General features: G+C 46.2%; 1 protein-coding gene across 10 annotated transcripts in view; it reads left to right on the forward strand.

Annotated features, from left to right (window-relative positions):
- LOC149340280 (thrombospondin type-1 domain-containing protein 7A-like) overlaps nt 1–19337 on the forward strand; it is a 360309-nt gene that overhangs the window by 94250 nt on the left and 246722 nt on the right. Inside the window, exon 1 of one of the 10 annotated variants that reach the window (XM_089549020.1) lies at nt 12195–12740. The exons of the other annotated variants lie outside the window; for them this stretch is intronic. Within the exon in view, the coding sequence (XP_089405146.1) occupies nt 12722–12740 (19 nt within the window). The 5' untranslated portion in view covers nt 12195–12721. Of the gene's footprint in view, nt 1–12194; nt 12741–19337 lie in introns of those variants that run through there. 10 annotated transcript variants of the gene reach the window in all.

A 19337-nucleotide genomic window follows, 5' to 3' on the forward strand; every position in this document is an offset into this window, starting at 1 on the left:
TCAGCGATTCATCTTATTTCTACTTCCCAGCGACCGGCAACACATTGTCAGCAGTTCCGGACGTACCGTGATAAACAACAAAACTTAACAAAATGCCAAAGCTATTTGGAAAGCCCAATGCCGAAGTTGCCAGATGAACTCGCACTTTCTGATCCTCTTCCTCCACTCAATAAATAGCGTCCATGAAGGGAAGCTGGCCGCTCTAAAGTGTTTACGGAGAGACGCTCTTTTCTTAGTGCTAGCGCTCCAGAGCATTGGCTCTAACAGATGTCGCGTTCTCTTGCTGATGCTGCCAGCCAAGCTGGGAGCTTGTTTACCCGTTCGATCGTAAGCGCGCCGAGGCGGAGGCGTTCGCAGGCCTTTCAGGAATCGAAAGCCAGCCGTTTGGGGTTAAATGGCCCGCGAAACATTTGGGCGGAAAAGTTTTGAGACTCCAGCAAACTTCCCGGCTGGGCGAAGCCGCACAGCTAGAAAGTGCCGCGCTGTTTTTTGGTCGGTGAAGCCGACAGCCGAGGTATTCGCTGGTGGCAGTAGCCGTGCGTTGGTCTCAAACGCATTCGAACCCCGGCTATAAAAAATTTATCGCTCCAAAGTATGGAACCCTCGCCGTATACTGCTTTAGCGCTGTTTTTCCTATCGACAAAAAGCTGGGCTTAGTCGTTCGAAATCCTCATTGAACGGTTCTTTCTTGACTCTCAGTAAGAGAACGTTTAACACTTGTGAATTAAAAAAAAAAGGCATACTGCCGATCTCTTGAAGCGCTGGTACATCCTTCGAGGTTAATGGACGTCTCCAGCATACTGCATAACGTAGCGGCTGGTAATCGCAGTTAGAAAATCGACTTAGCGAAAGCTATGGAAGCATCTGCATCAAAATTGGCCTGTAAATCCATGAAGCACATTTGCGTCTTTGTTTTCTTTTTCCGGCTGGATTCGCTGGTTGCGCTGCAAACTATGCCAAGCCACAAACAAGCACGAACTATGTATGAGTGGCCCCCGCTTCTCTCCGATCTCATTAGTGTCGGTACACTCGAAATTCCGGCTTACCATTACCCTAAACACCGTCTGCACAGAACGCGTCGTAGCTAACAAGACCGTCATGTCGGCTTTGGAGCAGCGCTTAAAATAAAACGGAAACAGCAGAGAGAAATACTGCACTGTTGAATAGGACACAGCAGTACTGCTCTTGTTCCAGCGTACGAAATTGTTTGGCATAGTACAGCAAATCCAGAACAAAAATTGTGTCAAGGGGCAGAAGAACTTTTTCTCATTATATCGAGGTTATTTTATCGTTGGTCGCGTTATTTTTAGTCTCTATGTATAGTGTCCGTTGTTTGGTTCCTTGCTACACCGACCTGCAGCAGTAGACTCTCCCTGGCGCTTTTAATACATGCCGCATCTGGCAGTGATTTTACCGACTATGAGAGCTTGAAATTTCGACTTCGAGTGGCTTTGAACTACAACCATACGGGCGACTTCGCACGAAAAAAACTCATGAGAAACAGCAAGCGTTTACTGGCAACTACGAGTCCTTTACACAATATAAATCACCTGGGTCCCATAGGTGCCAGTTGCCTTAATATGCGTGCCCGCGGACACATGCACGAAGCTGCTTTCCAGGAAAACAATTCTAAAAAAATGCGCAAGAGCAGTTTAATAACAAGAATACTAAGCAAAATAATTATTGGGTGCAGCGTTCCGACGCGACACATATCACCTATCAGGAACGTTGTAGTGGAGGGCTTCACATTATTAGGCCACCTAGGGGCCATCAACCTGCTTTGAGAGCATGACATACGGGTGTTAAGTATTTTTATTTCGTTGAAATACGGCCGCCGTGGCAGGAATCGAAACCATTACCTTGGTATCAGCAGCCGAACGCCAAAGCCGCAGAGCCACCCTCGCGGGTAGAACATGCAGCGTAGGTTGTGTTAAGAACTCTTGTTACTTTCGTAAAGCCTTTTAAAATGCAATTGAGGCCTTCATTTACCTCAACTTGGCTTTTTGTTTAGTTTCTTTGTGTGTTTTAGAAGTCTACGCACGAAGGCAAGAGGTGTGGTTCTATTGAGCGTTTTATTTGATCCCATTTGAACAACGAAGCTTAAATTTCACGAAACATCCAATCGGCGTCAAAAATTCAGAGACACCACCGCGCCACCCATCCGCGCTTCCGGCATGCTTTTTTGCATGCGCCCATGAGGACGGAAGCGGCCGGACCACGCCCTTATTTGTGACGTGCGTGAAACGTAAACCGCACGCAGCACCCCCTACTGCCTGCAGGGAATACATAAAGCTAGCGTTTATGTGGTGCTTGCATCTCCGCTGGACACCGGATGTTGCTGGCGGTTCCTGCCAAGCCAGCTGCCTCTACCAAACAGGAAGCGATAACATGTTGATGTCGAATGAGTGTACCTAAAAAGCAAGAGATAGTTTGACGTCTGCAGGTGTGGCACGGCGGTGCTCTCTCCCGTGATGCAGATTCAAACAGCCTGTTCTCTTTGCTTCTTCAAAGTAGCTCCCGATTCTCTTTTGTACCAGATTTCTTGCGATCCTTGTTCGTTTTTATGCTCGTGTATTGGAAACTGCTCATTTAGTGAATGGCAACTATTTCTTGACTGCAGCTTGACAACGCGACCGTCATAATCGAAAAAAAAAAGTATGAATGACGCAAAGGAACAAACAGAGGAAGACACGCAGACAGAAAGAGCGCCTTTCTGTCTCCGTGTCTTCCTGTGTTTGTTCCTTTAAGCTAGTCAAAATTTTATGATGAACCAACTAGCCCAACAGCAAGTACAGAGGGCAAAACACATCTCTAGAACGACCGAAATGTGTGTTCTGCAGCTCCCAAAGCCGCTGCGACCAGGAAGGCGAAAAAAGACAATGAAATTCTACGAGTTTACTCCACCTGCTTACATCCAAACCATTTCTAACCAAATGTTATCGCTAGATATCGGGTGTTCAGCCCGAAACACCCGCAGAACGTGTTATAGGCAAGCGTTTTGCTCTCTGTACTTGTGCTCATAATCGAAAAGTTCGTGATAGAAAAACATCCATTGCTATTTAGCTTAGTTATAGAGACATGCGGTCAAAATGAGGCTTATATCCTTGCGACTTAGGTATTCCTCAACGAGCCTTCGCAGGAGCTCTGTCACGGCGCCATCCTGCTGCTGAGCACGAGGTCACGGGTTCGATTCCAGTCGCGGCGGTTACATTTTTGTGGAAGTGAAACGGAACACTGCTCGCCTGTTAAGATTTCGGTGCTCGTGAGATAACCAGAACTTGTCGTTAGGAGACAGGTAGCAGACAAGTGCTGTCCAATCTGCCTCCTCTGGTCCTTCGTTTCATGCGCTGTTCACAACGGGAATGGAATGCCATCTAGACCAAATCTCTGTTCTACTTCAGGTAATTACTTGGTTGAGCCGTGCTAGGCGTGCTACGTTAGCCCTGCCTAGCAACCAGGCCGTCTAGGTACCTTTAATTGATATATTTGCATGCGAGGTAAGGTTAACTTCTGGAAAGTGAAGCGAGTCAAACTTGGCTTGTTTTGCATGCTTTCTGCCGCTTTTCGCCCTTGCGCTGTCCACATTAATACGAAGGGCAAGAAGTGAACTCACAAACATTGTAAAATAGCAAGCTGTGGCCGCAGAATTTGGCAGTGAGACATTTCAGACAATGGTACGGTGCTGAAAGCTTCGTTTTGGGGTCAATACCTTGAAGATGTTCTGTCCTTGGCGCGGTTGCTATGTGTAGGTCAATAGACCGGATATGCTATTGTCGATAGAAAGGAAGTTTAAGAAGCTTAAGAACACATAATTTCCCAAATGTATTTTAATCAGTTGTTCCATATAAATGCCTCGTTATTTACACCACTGCAAACTCAAAGCGGTCTCTTCATGCCGAACACCTAATAAACATTGCCAGTAGCATGCTGTGATACTTACACGTCGAAAATTCGTGGCGATGTAAGAAGCTTTTTTGAAGTGTTTCCTACATAAAACGCTGTTGGCTCCAAACCGGAGTATGCGACACCAGTCTGGATCATTATTCATTAGAACCGAATATTCCTTCCGAGAGTGCATAAAACAACTGGGCTCATTTTGTTCTTTCTAATTACAGCTGCACAACGTCTATAGCTACCACGGAATCAAACCTCTGCCTGTCATTGCTGCCATCGTGTAGAAAACCGTTTCGTATTGCCTTGATTCCCAAGTTGTTCAATCATCCCGCACTATGTGATCACCCCACCCCTTAACAATTTTACTTATGTTGTCGCATTGTTCACCCTCGGCAAAGTCGATATTAAGTTCTGCAACACTAAATACTTCTCCCAATCAGTTTCTTTCATGAACCTCCTAAAAATGGAGCCACTTTCCAGCAGGAATTGTCAACATTAACAGTTATCGGCACTTCTGCGCAAAGCGTTAGCTATCATTGGCGATGCTTGGTTTGGTTTTCCTGGGGTTTAACGTCCCAAAACGACTCAGGGTATGAAGAAAGCCGCAGTAGATGGCTCGGGATAAAATCGACCACCTGGGTTTTTTTAACGTATACTGACGTCACACAGTACTCGAGACTCTAGCATTTTGCCTCCATCGAATTGCGACCGCAGCGGCCGGAATCTAACCCACATCTTTCGTATCAGCAGCCGAGCACCATAACCACTGATCGACAGCGGCGAGCTCTACTACAGGTATATACAGGTAAATACAGATAATAAGGGTGGATGTCAATGAGTAATTACTCCCTTATAAGAAATCTGCTTCATCTTGGGGGATTCCCTTGAAACATTTGACCAAATGCAGGTATTTATGCCAGCACTGCATTTCCTTCTCTTATCGTCTTTACCACTCTCCCTCTCTGATGAGCTTGACCTCAAGGCTACAGTAAATAAATCATCATCATCTTCGACATCATTATCGTCATCCACCTCACTACACCCACTGCACTGAAATAAATAAATAACTTATAAAAAATAAATATTCAATAAAAATTCATAAATGTGCTTCGCATATTTACATGTCTTGACAGTGTACTGTGGTCGTTCGTGAGACCAAGAACCAATGGCTTTTTCTAAATTCTACAGATGACTAACTGTAAACTGACGAACGCAGTGTACCTGACGAAGAATTAAATGCGGAAATCTTGACTTTAGGTGCAATGGACATATTACAAGAAACTATTGCGACTATGGATGCGCTCCGGATCCAATTCTGGTTGTATAAAAATATTTCCTTCTTATTACTGAGAAATCATATTTCATAAGGAAACTTTTACAAAAATTCTGTGTTTAAAGAGTTTCAAGGTGCACCTGATCTGGATATGCATTGACTATTCTTTGCGGCTTTCCAAAGTCCATTAGAACACCGCCCTTCTAAGGATGTCCAATTTTTTTTTTAAAGCATACCTGATGTAGGAGACAAAGGTGGCGCTCCATATGTACTTCAGCACACAGCTTTACTCAGAGTTCTTCAGTCCTGCCAATTCGAAACTCCGTATCAAAATCCGGCCATGACTAGAGGCCAGTTTTCAGAAGATGACAGACAGTGGCTCCGCCTATGATCCGACCGATCAGCTTTTAGTGGTTCTTTAAAACTCTAATTTCGCCACTCTATTCATCTTCTGGGAAATGCAGAGCAGTTTATCTTAATGGCGCGAGTGGCCTGACAGTTATTCAACCCCCGAGATTTCGCCCAGCTTCATATATTGCCTGGAAGACAGGACAATACCACCGCTCACTACTGGATCTCATAAAATCGTCTAACCTATTCCCATTACTTTAATTATTACTGCATCCTTCATCATACTTTCGTCCAATGATACCATGAGGCAATACATCTCGTTAAAAAAACATTCGCCTAATCAGAGCGTCCGTTTTTGATGCACACACCATAAGGAGAAGTTTCCTTCAGTGAGCTGTGCGATTACTGCCAGGCAGCACATACAAATTGATATCATTCTGCCTGTGATTAAAAAACTAAATCCTTATCGGCACGAGTGCAGCTGACAATGACTCCCTGATTCCACGCGGCGCCTGAAGTGAACTGCCCTGCCACAGTACTAGCCATTTCGTGGTACTCCCGAGCTTCATCCCTTGTTTTTTTCTGCTTATTTGTTTTTTCAACTCCACGTTTAATCCCGCGTGTGCGCGTATTGAAAGAGGATACGATCCGGAGGGAGAGGTAGTCGTGCGGAAAGTTGAAAGATCAGGAGAAAACTACTAAACAAATAGGGAAGCACGGGGCGCGGGGCGAGAGGTATGTTGGGGCGACCCGGTGGCCGCGAGATAAGGGCACCGGTTTTTCCCCGACGCCTCGCTTCCTCACCCTTCTTTCCAGAACCGGCATCCCTCTCCCCTCACGCCACTCGGGCTGTACAGCGGAACGCGCCCAAAAGAACGACGCAGCAGCCGCCGGCCGAGCTTTATTCATATGCATCAGCTTTTTCCGGCCCCGAGCTCTCCAACAGGGATTGCATGAACTCCAGGCCGGCGCACCGCGGCGCTCACCTCGTGCGGCCGTTCCGCTCTGTACTGAATTTCTCAACAGCAGCGCAACGCTCGGATCTCTCAGTTGCTCCTCGGCGAACACGGAGGGCAGCTCCCTGTTCTGGCGTTATGCAAAACAGAAGCCGGTACTTTCCCCATTTCTCTAGTAACCTCTCCCCCCTTCCCCGTACACATCCCAGCTTACTCCGTTTTCCCCTAAGTACATACCTGCTTTCCCTATCCTCCACGTCCTTCGGACATCCGTTCTATTTCCCAGTCATTCGAGCACCGGGGATGCTTGAGATTTGAGTGGGCGATGCTAGCTTCCGGCGCATTGGCCGTGCCGGTGCAGGAAACTACGCAGGTGTGCTGAAGAAATGGTGAACCTGCTTTAAGCGCGCCTTTTCGCGGTGATGTGCCCGGGGGCAGGTTGGTGAATAAGATGTGAGATAAAATCAATGAGGAGGATTCCTGAATTTCATAGCCAGTCCTGGGCGCTCTGTATAACGAGGGGAAAGACTTATTGAGTATGGAATCCGTTCAAATGGCTCGCAGAGTTCGGCGATGGCTCTCGTTAGAACTAACAGGACATCTAAATTGGAAAACGTCGCTTCCTTACGAGCTGCTTAAATTTGTGCAGACCACGTAAGGAGGTTCATCTGCGATGGTTAATGAATGAGATACTAAAACTTTTGTATAAGTTTAAAGGGCAGTTTTCGTAAAAAAATGCTGTGCCTCGTGATTGAATAACATATTCACGCTTGCTCTTGTTTGGATAACGAAGTGCTACGCCGTTTCTTACTTGTATCTTCTCCATTCTGCTTTACAGTTCCTACGCAAGATAATAGAATATAAACATCACAACATTACTCCGTTGGTTCCGCGGCCAATTTTGAATATATCAGAAGGGTAAAAAAAGTGCAATACTCGTAATAATTTCGAAGTCCTAGTCCTTAGAAGGAAAGCATACTCGCAGCATTTGCTTTTCTGATCTAATTGTCAGTAATTTACTCCTATGGATGTTTATTGAAACTGAAAACTACATTAATATATTTAGCCCCATGAAATCTGGTTAATTTAGCGATGCAGTAATATTTCAAATTTACCTCTTCAGTCGCTGCGTGTATCGAAAATACAAGGTGCCGTTAAGCGCTTTTCTAGGTGTTGTTTCCAAATGCAATAGTGATATTTCTTGAAAAGGACATGCAGTTTCCAGCACCGTTTTATATAATTTTCTTATTAATTAATAGATTTGCCAGTTCTTCGGAGTGCCTCAAAAGACTTCATTAGGTTAACTGCTCACACAAAAGCGCTACTAGCGCCAGAAACTTAAATAGATTGCTAACCAAGCTGATTTTGCTTTCTTGTACGCTGTCATGACAGTGGTCTTGCGGAACTACTGAGCCATAATAAGCTAGTTCACAGCCCCAATCATACGTGATAATTTATTACGATAAAGGCCGTCTTGATCATTTATTTAGGAAACACTCATTCCTGTCCTGAGTCTTTTTGCGCCTCAGTACTTCAAGACTTTCAGAACTTTTAAAAGCATGTCTTTTCGCAGGTCATGCAGCTAGTAATGAATGAAGCTTGCGAAATTGCATGAAAATTTGGGACAAATTTCAAGATATCCTATGTTGCTGATGGCTCCTAAGAACAACTATAACAGTGCTGCGAGCTTTGGTAATAGTCATGCAAGGCGGGAAACATGAGACATTTCTACAGGAAATGAAAACCGCGGATGGCACTTTAGATTACTTACGAGCTTTGAATGCGAACGTATTGTCTCCCAGTAAGCTCTGTTGCGAGGTTCATTAATTATTCCTTCCTTTCTAATAACAGACCTATTTATTAGCAGACAGTCGTAAGAAAACGCATACACTAGGTTCACCTTCATTCGCCAAGAAGCAACGCGATTTCGTATTCCCTATGGGTTACGTGCTTGCTTCGCACGTTGAATGTCCTTCGTTCAATTCCCCGCTCCATCGGAAGAAATTTTAGCTTTGTTTGCTGTAGACGTCACTGCCTTATGGTCTACTGCTGAGGTCATGAGAGACCATGGTGACGTCACTAGGGAGCTTTCGAACCACTGCTGCTGGCCAGTGCCGCCTGGTTTCCTTGCTAATGAGCAATCAGTGCATTTGCATTAATATCGCCTTGAAGGCACTTCCTTGTTCTCTACCCCCGTTGTCATGTGAGAAACAAAAGTTTTTTCCTCCTCTTACCTGACCCTATGCTCTTTCACGGAAGCTGCCTGCCTAAAGAAGAAAAGAGGACGACCACCGCAGAATGGTGTTGGAGGAGTGTCATAAGAACGCAAAAATATTGCCTCGACTGATCGCAATGTCTTTGTCTGCAACAAGTTAAATAGCAGCGGTTAGCATGAAATGTTGGTTCGAAGTCCCGTTTCTGTAATGAAACTAGTTTATACTTTCGTTCCTTCTCTGTGGTGTTTCAAAATAAAAAAAAAGACGAACTTTGCGATACTCATGGTTAGTTGAAATTTTCCTTCATCGCTCCTGGCTTTACTTTCGCACAATTTTCTGCCACCTTTGAGTCGACCATAGCTTCGATCATTGCGAGTATAAATTAGGCCAGCGGTGTCTTTAAGCTCGTTTTGTTTTAAAACACGCGATTAGGCTCTGCATGTACAGAGTGGTCCTTTTTTTGATTGTTCATAAAAGGAATAGAGTAAATTTAAATGGCGCTGGTCGATGTTTCCGCAGCTTCGAGTGTTGTTCAGCCGAACTTATCGAATTATATGTTGTCCCCCATCTCGGTGTTCCGAGTGTAAGCACACTTTCCAGTAGCGACCGTACACGTCAGCTGCGATCACATTGCAGGGCGTACTGAGTGAGCTTCCTAATAGTACTGAGTGGTTGTGCGTAGTATGTGCGTGTCTATGCGTATGCGTTTTTAATGAAAACAAATGTTATCGCCTCGTAGGGTTCGGGCATTAATGTTGACTCCTGAGTGACTGGCCAGAGAAAGGGAGGTGTCCAAATGCAAATTTTCTGTTGCTTCTGCATTACTGATGATGTGTGTGAGAATGTGGCTAAACCATGTATTATCTACAGGGTACAGATATTTCAACCCACGTATAAGCCGACACCGTGTTTACAAACACAGGGGGCTCTAGCGGTCGCCGGAGGCGGCCGAGGTTATCGTTGCGCCGTCGTCTGCTACACAGAGTGGTTCGTTTATCATGCCCTTTGAGGACTGTTTTCCAACTAGAGCTCTCTAGGCTGTGTAGACTGAACGGCAGTAATTGTGAACAAATGTAGTGCAGACGGAAGCATGTCGAGCTCCACTAAAAGCTTGTGCGATTCGGAGAAACAACGATATGACCGAGTGCATGTCCGTCATCATAATACCCATTTATTGTTACGTTTTAAAGTATCAGCTTCAAAATAGAGTCGCGTAGTTTTTTATGCTCTTCTTAAAAGTACTTGCCAGCGGTGCGCGAACGGTTGCCTTTATAGGCACACTCTGAAATTAGAAAATTATTTTGGGAGCTTTTGTTCACATCTCTTTCTATGCGCTGCGCTCCCGCCGGTACCCAAAACCATGGCTAACTCCGGCAAGCAGATATTGTGCTGTTTTAAAAATACATTGCATTTGAAATCACGTTTTATACTAGTACATTCTGTACTTAAATGTACTCAGATTTGGTTACCGAATGAATCACTTCAATTGTGCACAGGGAATTCAGAAAGGTACCTTGAGAGTTTACATGCGTTCCTATGAGCTGCACCCCCCAGCTGTCACGCCAAACCGCCGACAGCAGTGCCATCACACCTTGCTAACGTCACAGATCAATGTTAGTCTGTACGATTTGGTTCGTGGTCTAGGAATGAATCAAAGACTTGCTGACGGCAGCAGCGCCGGTGAGGATACTATTTGACCATGCTGCTTAATGTTTCGCTATGCCAAATACCTGAGAAACAAGGGGTACAGCAAATGCCCATCAACGAAGGGAACAGATGTCTGTACTCGTCCGCAATTGTGTGTGTGGCCAGGGCTACACTTGCGGCTACCCGTTGCCTCACATAACCTAATGGATGGAGACTACAGGAGGGTATAATATAATAACGCTGAATTTTCGTTATATATCTCGAAATGACAGTTTCCCATTGCTCTGAGCATTCATAACACGATCATGCCCTTAGTGCTCATAAATAGCATTCTCTCCTTCACTGCGAGCGCGGGAAGCTTGTTTCTTTTTTGTAATTAGACCAAGAAGTCTTGTGATGAGCAATAGTTTTTCTCCGCTGGTGGCGTAATTGCATTGCTGTTACTGTTCCGATGCTTATAGACTTACAAAGAACGACGGATATCTGACAGGGTGAAAAAATTTAAGTGCAGAGGATGGACGAGGCGGGGAGTGAACATAGACCATTCTTCCTTATTGAACTAATCTTGCCCGCCTAATTAATTCAACCACCATATTTAGCGCCACCTCCATATTTTAAAGAGCTGGTCGTCAGCACGTGATATCATTAACAAAAAAAAAACATGAACGCGACCAGAACGAGTGCACGACGCCCACTTAGGCCCACTTGATGATTCGTTGGAAGAAATTAATTACCTCCCTCTACTCTCTTTTGCATTGCGTTAGTTTCATCAGAGGGTGCTCTCCGCCAGCCTGACTCGCAGGCCTTCACCAGCGACATAAAGCGCCTCGGAAGGCTCCGAGCACCTGTGCACTTCTCAAGAGGCCATGTTGGCTAAACAACGGAGACGCACTCTCTCTCTTTCTTTCTGTCTCCCTCTCCGTGTTTGCTCACCGCTTCAGCTACCTTCTCTCCGGTTCTTAGCCTTCGCGAGCGGTGCTTTTAGTTCTTCATTGTTTTTTTCTTCGGGGATCTGGTCGTCGTGTGCTGTGGGCCTGCTTCGTCGAACCGTCCCAAGCGCAGCGAGACCGGAAAGGCGAGCGAAGATCTGTCGGTGTGCGCAAGGCGAGAGTTCGTGCCAAGAGGTCGAGAAGAGCGCCGTGGCGTGTACGCTTGCGGAGCAAAAATCAATGAAGCGTGCACGGCGTGTTTTCTTATCTTTAACTAATCTTCATCTTTTCTTTTTATTCCTCGACTCTTCCACCCTATAGTCGGGGCTCTCACCTCCTGTTTCCGGCGTGTCTCCCTCGCGCTTCCCGCTGCTGCATCGGATAAAGTCGCTGATGCGCCCCGCTGCTGCATCACCGATTGCGCAGACCCCTACACTCCACTTTCTTCATCTCCTATTCCTCCCCCCCCCCCCCTCTTTCCCGTACCCACCACGCCCACCCAAACTAACTCCCCTCATGCATCCCACCGACCATCCCATCCTCTCCCCACAGCGCGACAACTTACACATGCGGCGGGCCGCAATTCGCGGCCTTGCGCGCCCATAAATCCCAGCCTTGGCGCGCGGATGGTGGGGCGGTGTACTCGACTTTGTGTTTTGCGGCTCCCGGCGCCGCCGGCGCTGTGGTTGCCTAATTCCACGCGCCGCGTGAGAGCACCGCCTTCGCCGGTTGACGCGCGATGCTCGCGCGTTCTGTCGTCGAGTCCGCCGCTTCTGCCGAAGACTTTTGACATCCGTTCGGGCCGGGCTTTCTAAATCACATTACGTATGCCAACTGTCAAGGCAGCCTGCGCCGGTGGCTTTCCTCCTCCATTCTCCTCTCTCCCTCTCTCCCTCGCTGGTCTCGCGCGCTCTTCTTCTAGCGGCTCTACGGGTTTTCGTACTGCCGCTTCGTCGTAGAGGTACTCTGCAAACACACGCGAGATCACCTCCTTCTCCCCTCAGCCGTTTTCTCTCTTCGCGTACCTGCTTCGCAGCGGGGCGAACTCTCCGCCAGTCGAGATATCGCAACGACCTGACAACTAGCCGGCCTCCGGCCTGAGACCTGGATGCTGCCGCGCATTGGACGCACTTCTGAGCCGGTGTCTCTACTGTCTGTCAGGCTGGGTTTTCGGATTTTCCCGCGGGAAACATGGACAGGCAGTGAGGAATAGCCGTCGCTACGTTGATGGTTCTTCTGTGCTGCCGCCCTGGAGATAAGCTGCAGCCCGCCAGTACCGCCGTTCTCTGCTTTCGCCCAGAGTGACTCTCGTGACGTAGGCGCGATCTACATCACTTTTTGGTGATCCTGCATCGCATCGCGTCGGTCGTGATCGGTGCCACCGAGCTCTCGAAACACAGTGACATTACTCTGGAGCATCTGGTAGAAGCGAGGTTGGACAACGTACCCCATGACATGACGTTAAATATTCCCGGTAAGGAGAAGCCTGTTTGCATCTATTTTCGCAGACGCTTTTCAAAGGTGCTATAGGACTTCGTATGCAATTTACGAACGTTTGCTACGGCGCCTTTGGTCTATAAAATGGCTTGAATGAATAGAGGTGCCGTGACATAATGTGTCTTTTGAAAGAATGGTCAAGCTCTTCGCCGTGCCGTTAATGTATTTTGTTTCCATATTTTAACCAAACCTCCGGGCTTTCAGCCTAGCTCAAGAAGACAGGCTGCGCTCTCACGTGGCTTTAGCTAGGTAAACTTACGACACTGAGTTTTGAAGCGCATTGACTCGGTAACATGCGCCGGCGGGCGACTAATCACTAGCTGCGTTCCTTATGAAGATAGTCGCGAACAAGTAAGCCCTTCTTTCTTGGAGCCACGGGCGGCTAATTAGAGTAATAACAAAGAATTTCTTCTATGTCCCATGATTACGGACGGTCATTAGACATGGTAGTCAAATTCATTATTTACAGTCAAACGAGCACTGTGTGTTCGTGGTAGTGTATTTAGTTTCAAACGTCACTGGTTCCGCTCTTCCAGACAACCACCTCGCTGCAGGCAAGCGTAGCGCTTTCAACGCAGTTATTAAGTTTTTAAATTTCTATTATTTAGTTATGAACAATGGTGCTCTTTGCAATCTATTTGAGGAATAATTAGGATATTATTTGGTAGTTATGCCTGCCCGATATATGTGTGGAACAAAGCCTCGGGGGAGACCCGACAGCACATATAAAAGGTGATCTAGGCGTTCGGAACTGGGCTTCACTTTTTTCGTCAACCTGTGGCTTTGGAGAAATGCGGGAAGTACCTGGTGAGGTAGAAAATTGACGGTGGAGTCACGGGTGTTGCAGATGGAACTATAGCATTGTTTCTTCGTATGCCATAGGATCTACGGTGCCATTATATTTCAGATGGGATTAAAGCTGACCGTGAAACGTCAGTTGTTAAGGCGGAAGCCTTTAGTGCCTGATCGTTGTAAGCAGGAGCTGTCGACAGAAATGTCACGCTTTTCAATTGGTCGAAACGGTCGTGACGTCACAGTGCGCGAATTTCAAACGGGGCCAATTGTACTTTGGCTATACTAACCATGCAACCAATTAAAGGGATCATATAGTGATGTTCCAAGTAAGTTTGACTGAGTTTAGTTAATTGCTTACTTAACCAATTAGTCTAATTAACCTTTCTAGTCAGACCAGATAAATAAATAAAACCGAATAGGAAATTGGCCGAGCTTGGGAATCGAACCCCGGTCTCCGGAGTGCGAGTCGAGCATGCTACCACTCCGCCATGCCAGCTTCTTTTTTTCTTTATTTTCGAGATTGACATGAAAACAATAAGACCACTTCAGCTACACTTGATCTGATACGGGTGAGGTTAAAATTTCTTAAGTTTCACTAGATCATCTAGTAGTGTTACCCACTGGGGTGGGTCACGCTGCGCCTGGTAACATTCCCGCAGATAAACAGCACTTTGAACAAAGTTCTCACGTGTAATACGAGTGTTTATATCAGCATGTCTTACTTGCATTCGCGTTTTCCACAAGCTGTGGAGGCCAAGAAGCATTAATAAGTCATAGGGTACCTCTTTGCGATCAACTGGTAGAAATCTGATCCCATAAGGGTGCAGTGGTAGTTCTTTCTTGATGGTTCTCTGCAGGACATCCCAGAAAAGTATGGCGTCCCAGCAGTCTAGGAAAACATGTTCAATTGTCTCCGGCTGCTTACATAACAGGCAATTTGTTGTCAATGGGACAAAGATTCCTTTTTCATGGAGCCAGGTTTTAACGGGTAGTGTCATCGTGTGAAAACATGTGTGGTGCTGTAAACAGATATTTGCGTGAGGTTGTCCTTTCCTTCAGGTTGTTCGAAGTGCGTTTTTCACTAGAATACCTGTATAACGTTCCCAAAAAGAAGCTGTATAAGGATCTGGTTGATATTATGCTGCCGCCACCTTTGTATCGTGCGCCTTACCGTGGAGGCCCAGGACAGGATATTTTAAAACGGGTGAAAATGATGCCGGTCCGGCCGACAGTGAAAACATTCTTTTTTCAAATTGCACTCTAATACACTCCGCCATGCCAGCTCGATGGTTTGGAATGAACAAAGGTGCGTCTAGTGAATACGGTGTCTTCGTTCACTCCCATCTTCCTCCCTTCCCGTTGCGGCGAAGTATAGGTGTCCACCGAGATATGAGAGACAGATACATTTCCTTTCTCTGTGCCGCCGCGGTGGCTCAGTAGTTATGGTGCTCGGCTGCTGACCCGAAAGACGCGGGTTCGATCCCGGCCGCGGCGGTTGAATTTCTTTGGAGGAGAAATTCGAGGCCCGTGTACTGTGCGATGTCAGTGCTCGTTAAAGAACCCCAGGTGGTCGAAATTTCCGGAGCCCTCCACTACGGCGTCTCTCATAGCCTTAGTCGCTTTGGGACGTTAAACCCCATAAACCAAACCAAACCAAACATTTCCTTTCTTCAAAAAACAATTTACCGACGAGCAAGGCGTATTTGTCCGCGTTTCAGATTGGTCCAAATTGTCGTGACATCACCACGCGCGAAGTTTGACGGGTGTCCACCGAAATATGTGAGGCAGTTACTGCGCAACTTCCTTTCCTCAAATACAATTTTCGACTAGTGTCTACTGAGATATGTGAAACAGTTACTGCGTAATTTCCTGTCCTCAAATACAATTTTCATTTTCTTCATTACGCCCCTCTTTCTTCTTTCACTCACACTTCCTCCCTTCCTGTACGGTGCGGCTCAGGTGTCCACCGAGATGACAGAGAATTACAGCTCCATTTCCTTTCCTCAAAAAGCGTTGCGTTCAAAGGCAACGCATCGCGCCGAACGGGTGGTGGCGTTCCTTGGACTCCGTGGCAGCGCTACAACACGCTGTCGCGTTCCACTCCTAAAGGCGAAGCTTAAGCGTCATTAATTGGCAGTTAATGCACCAACAAAATGTGCAGTGAACAATCGCGTAGCAGAATGCAGCACTCAGGCTTTCGCCTTTCACCATTTTAGCCGCTAAAGTTCCTCGCAATTTTAGGATAGTGAAAGCTTAACCGCGCGCAAGTTGAACGAAACCGCAGAAGCTATCCATACAAACGTCGACAGGCAAGGTCGAAAAGTGTTGGGCAACTAGAGACAAACGCTGCAGTATCGTGTTTCCTCTACCAATATGATTTAGTTGGTCCTTTGTTTCATTTTCTTAAACAATAATATTAATAACAATAATAATGTTTATTGCCACTTTGTAGATGATACAGTATGGTTCAGGCCCGTCAAAGCCAACAACAGGCTTGAAGGACTGGGCCCGGCAGTTACGGCCAGAGCTACAAAAAAGGCAATAGATATAGCAACACTTCTCGTTACACCCAAGCGAGAGCAAAAAGAGAAAAGTGGAAAACACAGGTTAACAGCATCAGTATTGAGAAATTCAAGTCTAAACCCAGAGTATACATCAAAATAAAAATAAATGAATTAATCAATATTTTCAAGCATAATTTCATTCTAACCGAAGAATACAAAGATCAACAGAGGGCTTTCAGATGCATCTTTAGGTCACGCATAGAATTTACAGCAAAAATTTCATCCGGTTGTTCATTAAAGATTTCAGGTACGTAAGCACAGCGCCTTGATTTCCCGTATCTAGTTTCACTCCGTGGTACATAATAACGAAATGTTTCCCTTAACTTCCGTTTAGGAGTTTAGTTAGTTTAGTTTATGGGGTTTAACGTCCCAAAGCGACTAAGGCTATGAGAGACGCCGTAGTGAAGGGCTCCGGAAATTTCGACCACCTGGGGTTCTTTAACGTGCACTGAGTATTAATAATTAAAAAGTCTGAATTCCAAAAATGCCAGTGAACACCTGTCTGCACAAAAAGAGAATGAAATGAAAGAAGACCTAGGAACTGAAAGACTTCCGTGCCGGATGGTACGCGACAATTGTACGCAGTGCTCTTCAACATCTTTTTTTAATACACTATCGATACGGGAATGCCAGCGTGAAGGACATGGCGCAAATGTAGTTATGCCGTATCTGAGAACACTGTGCGCGAGTACATGAATTATAGTTTTAATAATAATAATAATAATAATAATAATAATAATAATAATAATAATAATAATAATAATAATAATAATAATAATAATAATAATAATAATAATAATAATAATAATTTTAATAACAACAATATAATAATGCTTTATTGCCACCATATAATTTCATGACGCTGGACGACAGCAGTAAAAGCTGTAACAATCGACAGCTTGACAAAGTCGCAGGCCCCCTTATACACTTGATGCACCACAGAAGCAAGGAAACGATATCCGTCTTATTGACAGAAAACGAAAAAAGAACTAACATGGACGTAATAGTACTTTTTTCTCAGAAAATAATTACAATGAAAATATGCGAAAGTAAGTTGAGTTGAGCAGTTACAAAAGCAGTTTCACTTGAGGCAGGAATACCAATACATACGATAATGAAACAAGAAAAGGTAACAAATTAATGAGGCTCATTTGTTGCTTCAAATGAAATACAGATCAAAACTGAACACATCCAAGTGGGACAATTAGGACCAAAAACGCGCAGAGAAAACAGAAATGGTAAGATAGATAAGGAGGAAGAGGGAAGGCAGAGGTGTTAACCACAAGGGTGTTCTGGCTGGCTACCTTGCACTGGGGAAGATGATATGGTAACAGTAACAATAATAATGATGGGCTACACACTTCTATGAAGATCCTTGGTACTTAAGTGTAGAATGTAGATACTGGCTCCGTTTTTATTGCAGTTCTTTGCTGAGAACGACAGAATGCAATATAGATTCCTCCGGCTATATTTTTTCCCTATAAGAGACGCGTCAGTACCCGTTGGCAGTTCGAAATCTTTCCGTTTGCTCCGTCGCCCAACTCCGGCATTCTCATTCTAAGCGTTTCTGATGTTCTTTTTTCTGCAGCAGGGCTCAGAACGACGTCGCGTTAGCGCCATTTAGGAAGAAATGTTGCCTGGCGTCAAGACGTTCGCCGCCATTTGAGGCGTTCTGAGCGAGCTGCGCTCTCGTCTTATATTTCTGCACCTTTTATTTACTGCTCATTTTCTTCTCCACGCTGTGTCTTAGAAGCCGCCATCAGGAGTCCACGTCACGTTTCAGAGCCGTTAGTTTCTCCTACGAGTCGGCAATGACGTCCCTGTGCCGCCGGAAGCCCGCCGCTTAGTCTGATTTACCGCCTTCCGGGAAAGCAGAAGCGCCGAGGCTTGTGTCTCCAAGCCTGCCGCGGCGCTGCGGGAAGTCGACGGACGGCGTCGCTGGCGCGCCAAGAAACAAAGCGGCCGGCGGCAACAGCGCAAACACAACGGGCAAGTCGCTGCCTGCACTAGCGCCCCTGGTGTCGCCTTCCGTCTCCTGCAATCAGCTGCAGCCGTAAACGGCGCCGTGAATTCTTGTCGCTTTGAGTATACGTTTGGTTGCTGAGGGGCAAGTAGCGTTCGCCTCCTGTTTGGCCTTCTCTCTCGCCACAAGCAGTGCACAGAGCACTGGTCGTGAGGGGTCGTCAAAATCATTATCCTCGCTGCGCCACGCGCGGATTTGAGCACCTTGGCGTGACTCCTGGCCTTTGAGATTGTGGTGTGACGTGGTGGAGCGCGCGCTAGAACTGTCCTCCTCCGAGCGCCTTGGGGACACGTTTCTCATCAAGATAAGCATCTGTGACCGGGTTAGAGAGAGTCCACTGCTGCACCTTAGTGTTCTTGTATCGTGGAGCACCTGGCGCACATTTTCACTACTGCTCATTCGGCGCTCCATTTGTTGCCCTTTTCCGCAGATTTCATTTGGTAGTTTTTTTTTTCGCTTTTGCTTAGACATGCTATTCGATGAGAAGCGCAGAAGCTACAACAGCCGACACAAAAACAGTCAATAGGGAGTATTCACTGACGTCACAACGGCCTCCATTTGGTTGTCTGTAGAGCACTGCGAAAGGCTGCGGACATGTCTGAGGGGATTATAACCTCCTTCTCCGGCTTGCACTGCTGAAGCTACGCGCTTGGCAACAACATGGCGCCCGTGACGTGCGTACCACGTGTACATAGGCCTGTAATGAAAACAAAATCAGCATCGATTAAACACGAACCGGTACAGCAATTCAAAACTTTTCTGAACTCTTCAGCTGGCCCTTGCACAGCACAGAGGTCGGGCATACCACCTGGGGCCTCTCTACTGGGAGAAAGCAACGTAGTGTTGACGGCAGAATACCGCCAGACGTGAACAGCCTGTCGGTTTCACTTTTCGCAGCGAAACCTTTCGGGGCGAGAATGCTAGGTCACTAACACGCGCGTCGCTGTGAACGCGTATTCTTATGTGCAAGTTAATGTGCGTTCATACGTGCGTCCGTAATCTCTTTAAAAAGCTGCATAGCCTACTTGTGCAGCCTTCTCTGTTCTAACATATGTCCTATTTCCCACCTGTTTGTTCCTCCTGCTTGTCGCACTGTTCAGTTCCTTTTCATTTCCGCAGCGGTATTTCAGGTGCTTGCCACTACGCATCAGTTAAATCGGTACAGTGCCCTTTTTTTTCTCCTTGTTTCTTC

Source organism: Amblyomma mixtum, chromosome 6, assembly GCF_055824585.1.
Source record: "Amblyomma mixtum isolate Tamu chromosome 6, ASM5582458v1, whole genome shotgun sequence".
Classification (NCBI taxonomy): Eukaryota; Metazoa; Arthropoda; class Arachnida; order Ixodida; family Ixodidae; genus Amblyomma; species Amblyomma mixtum.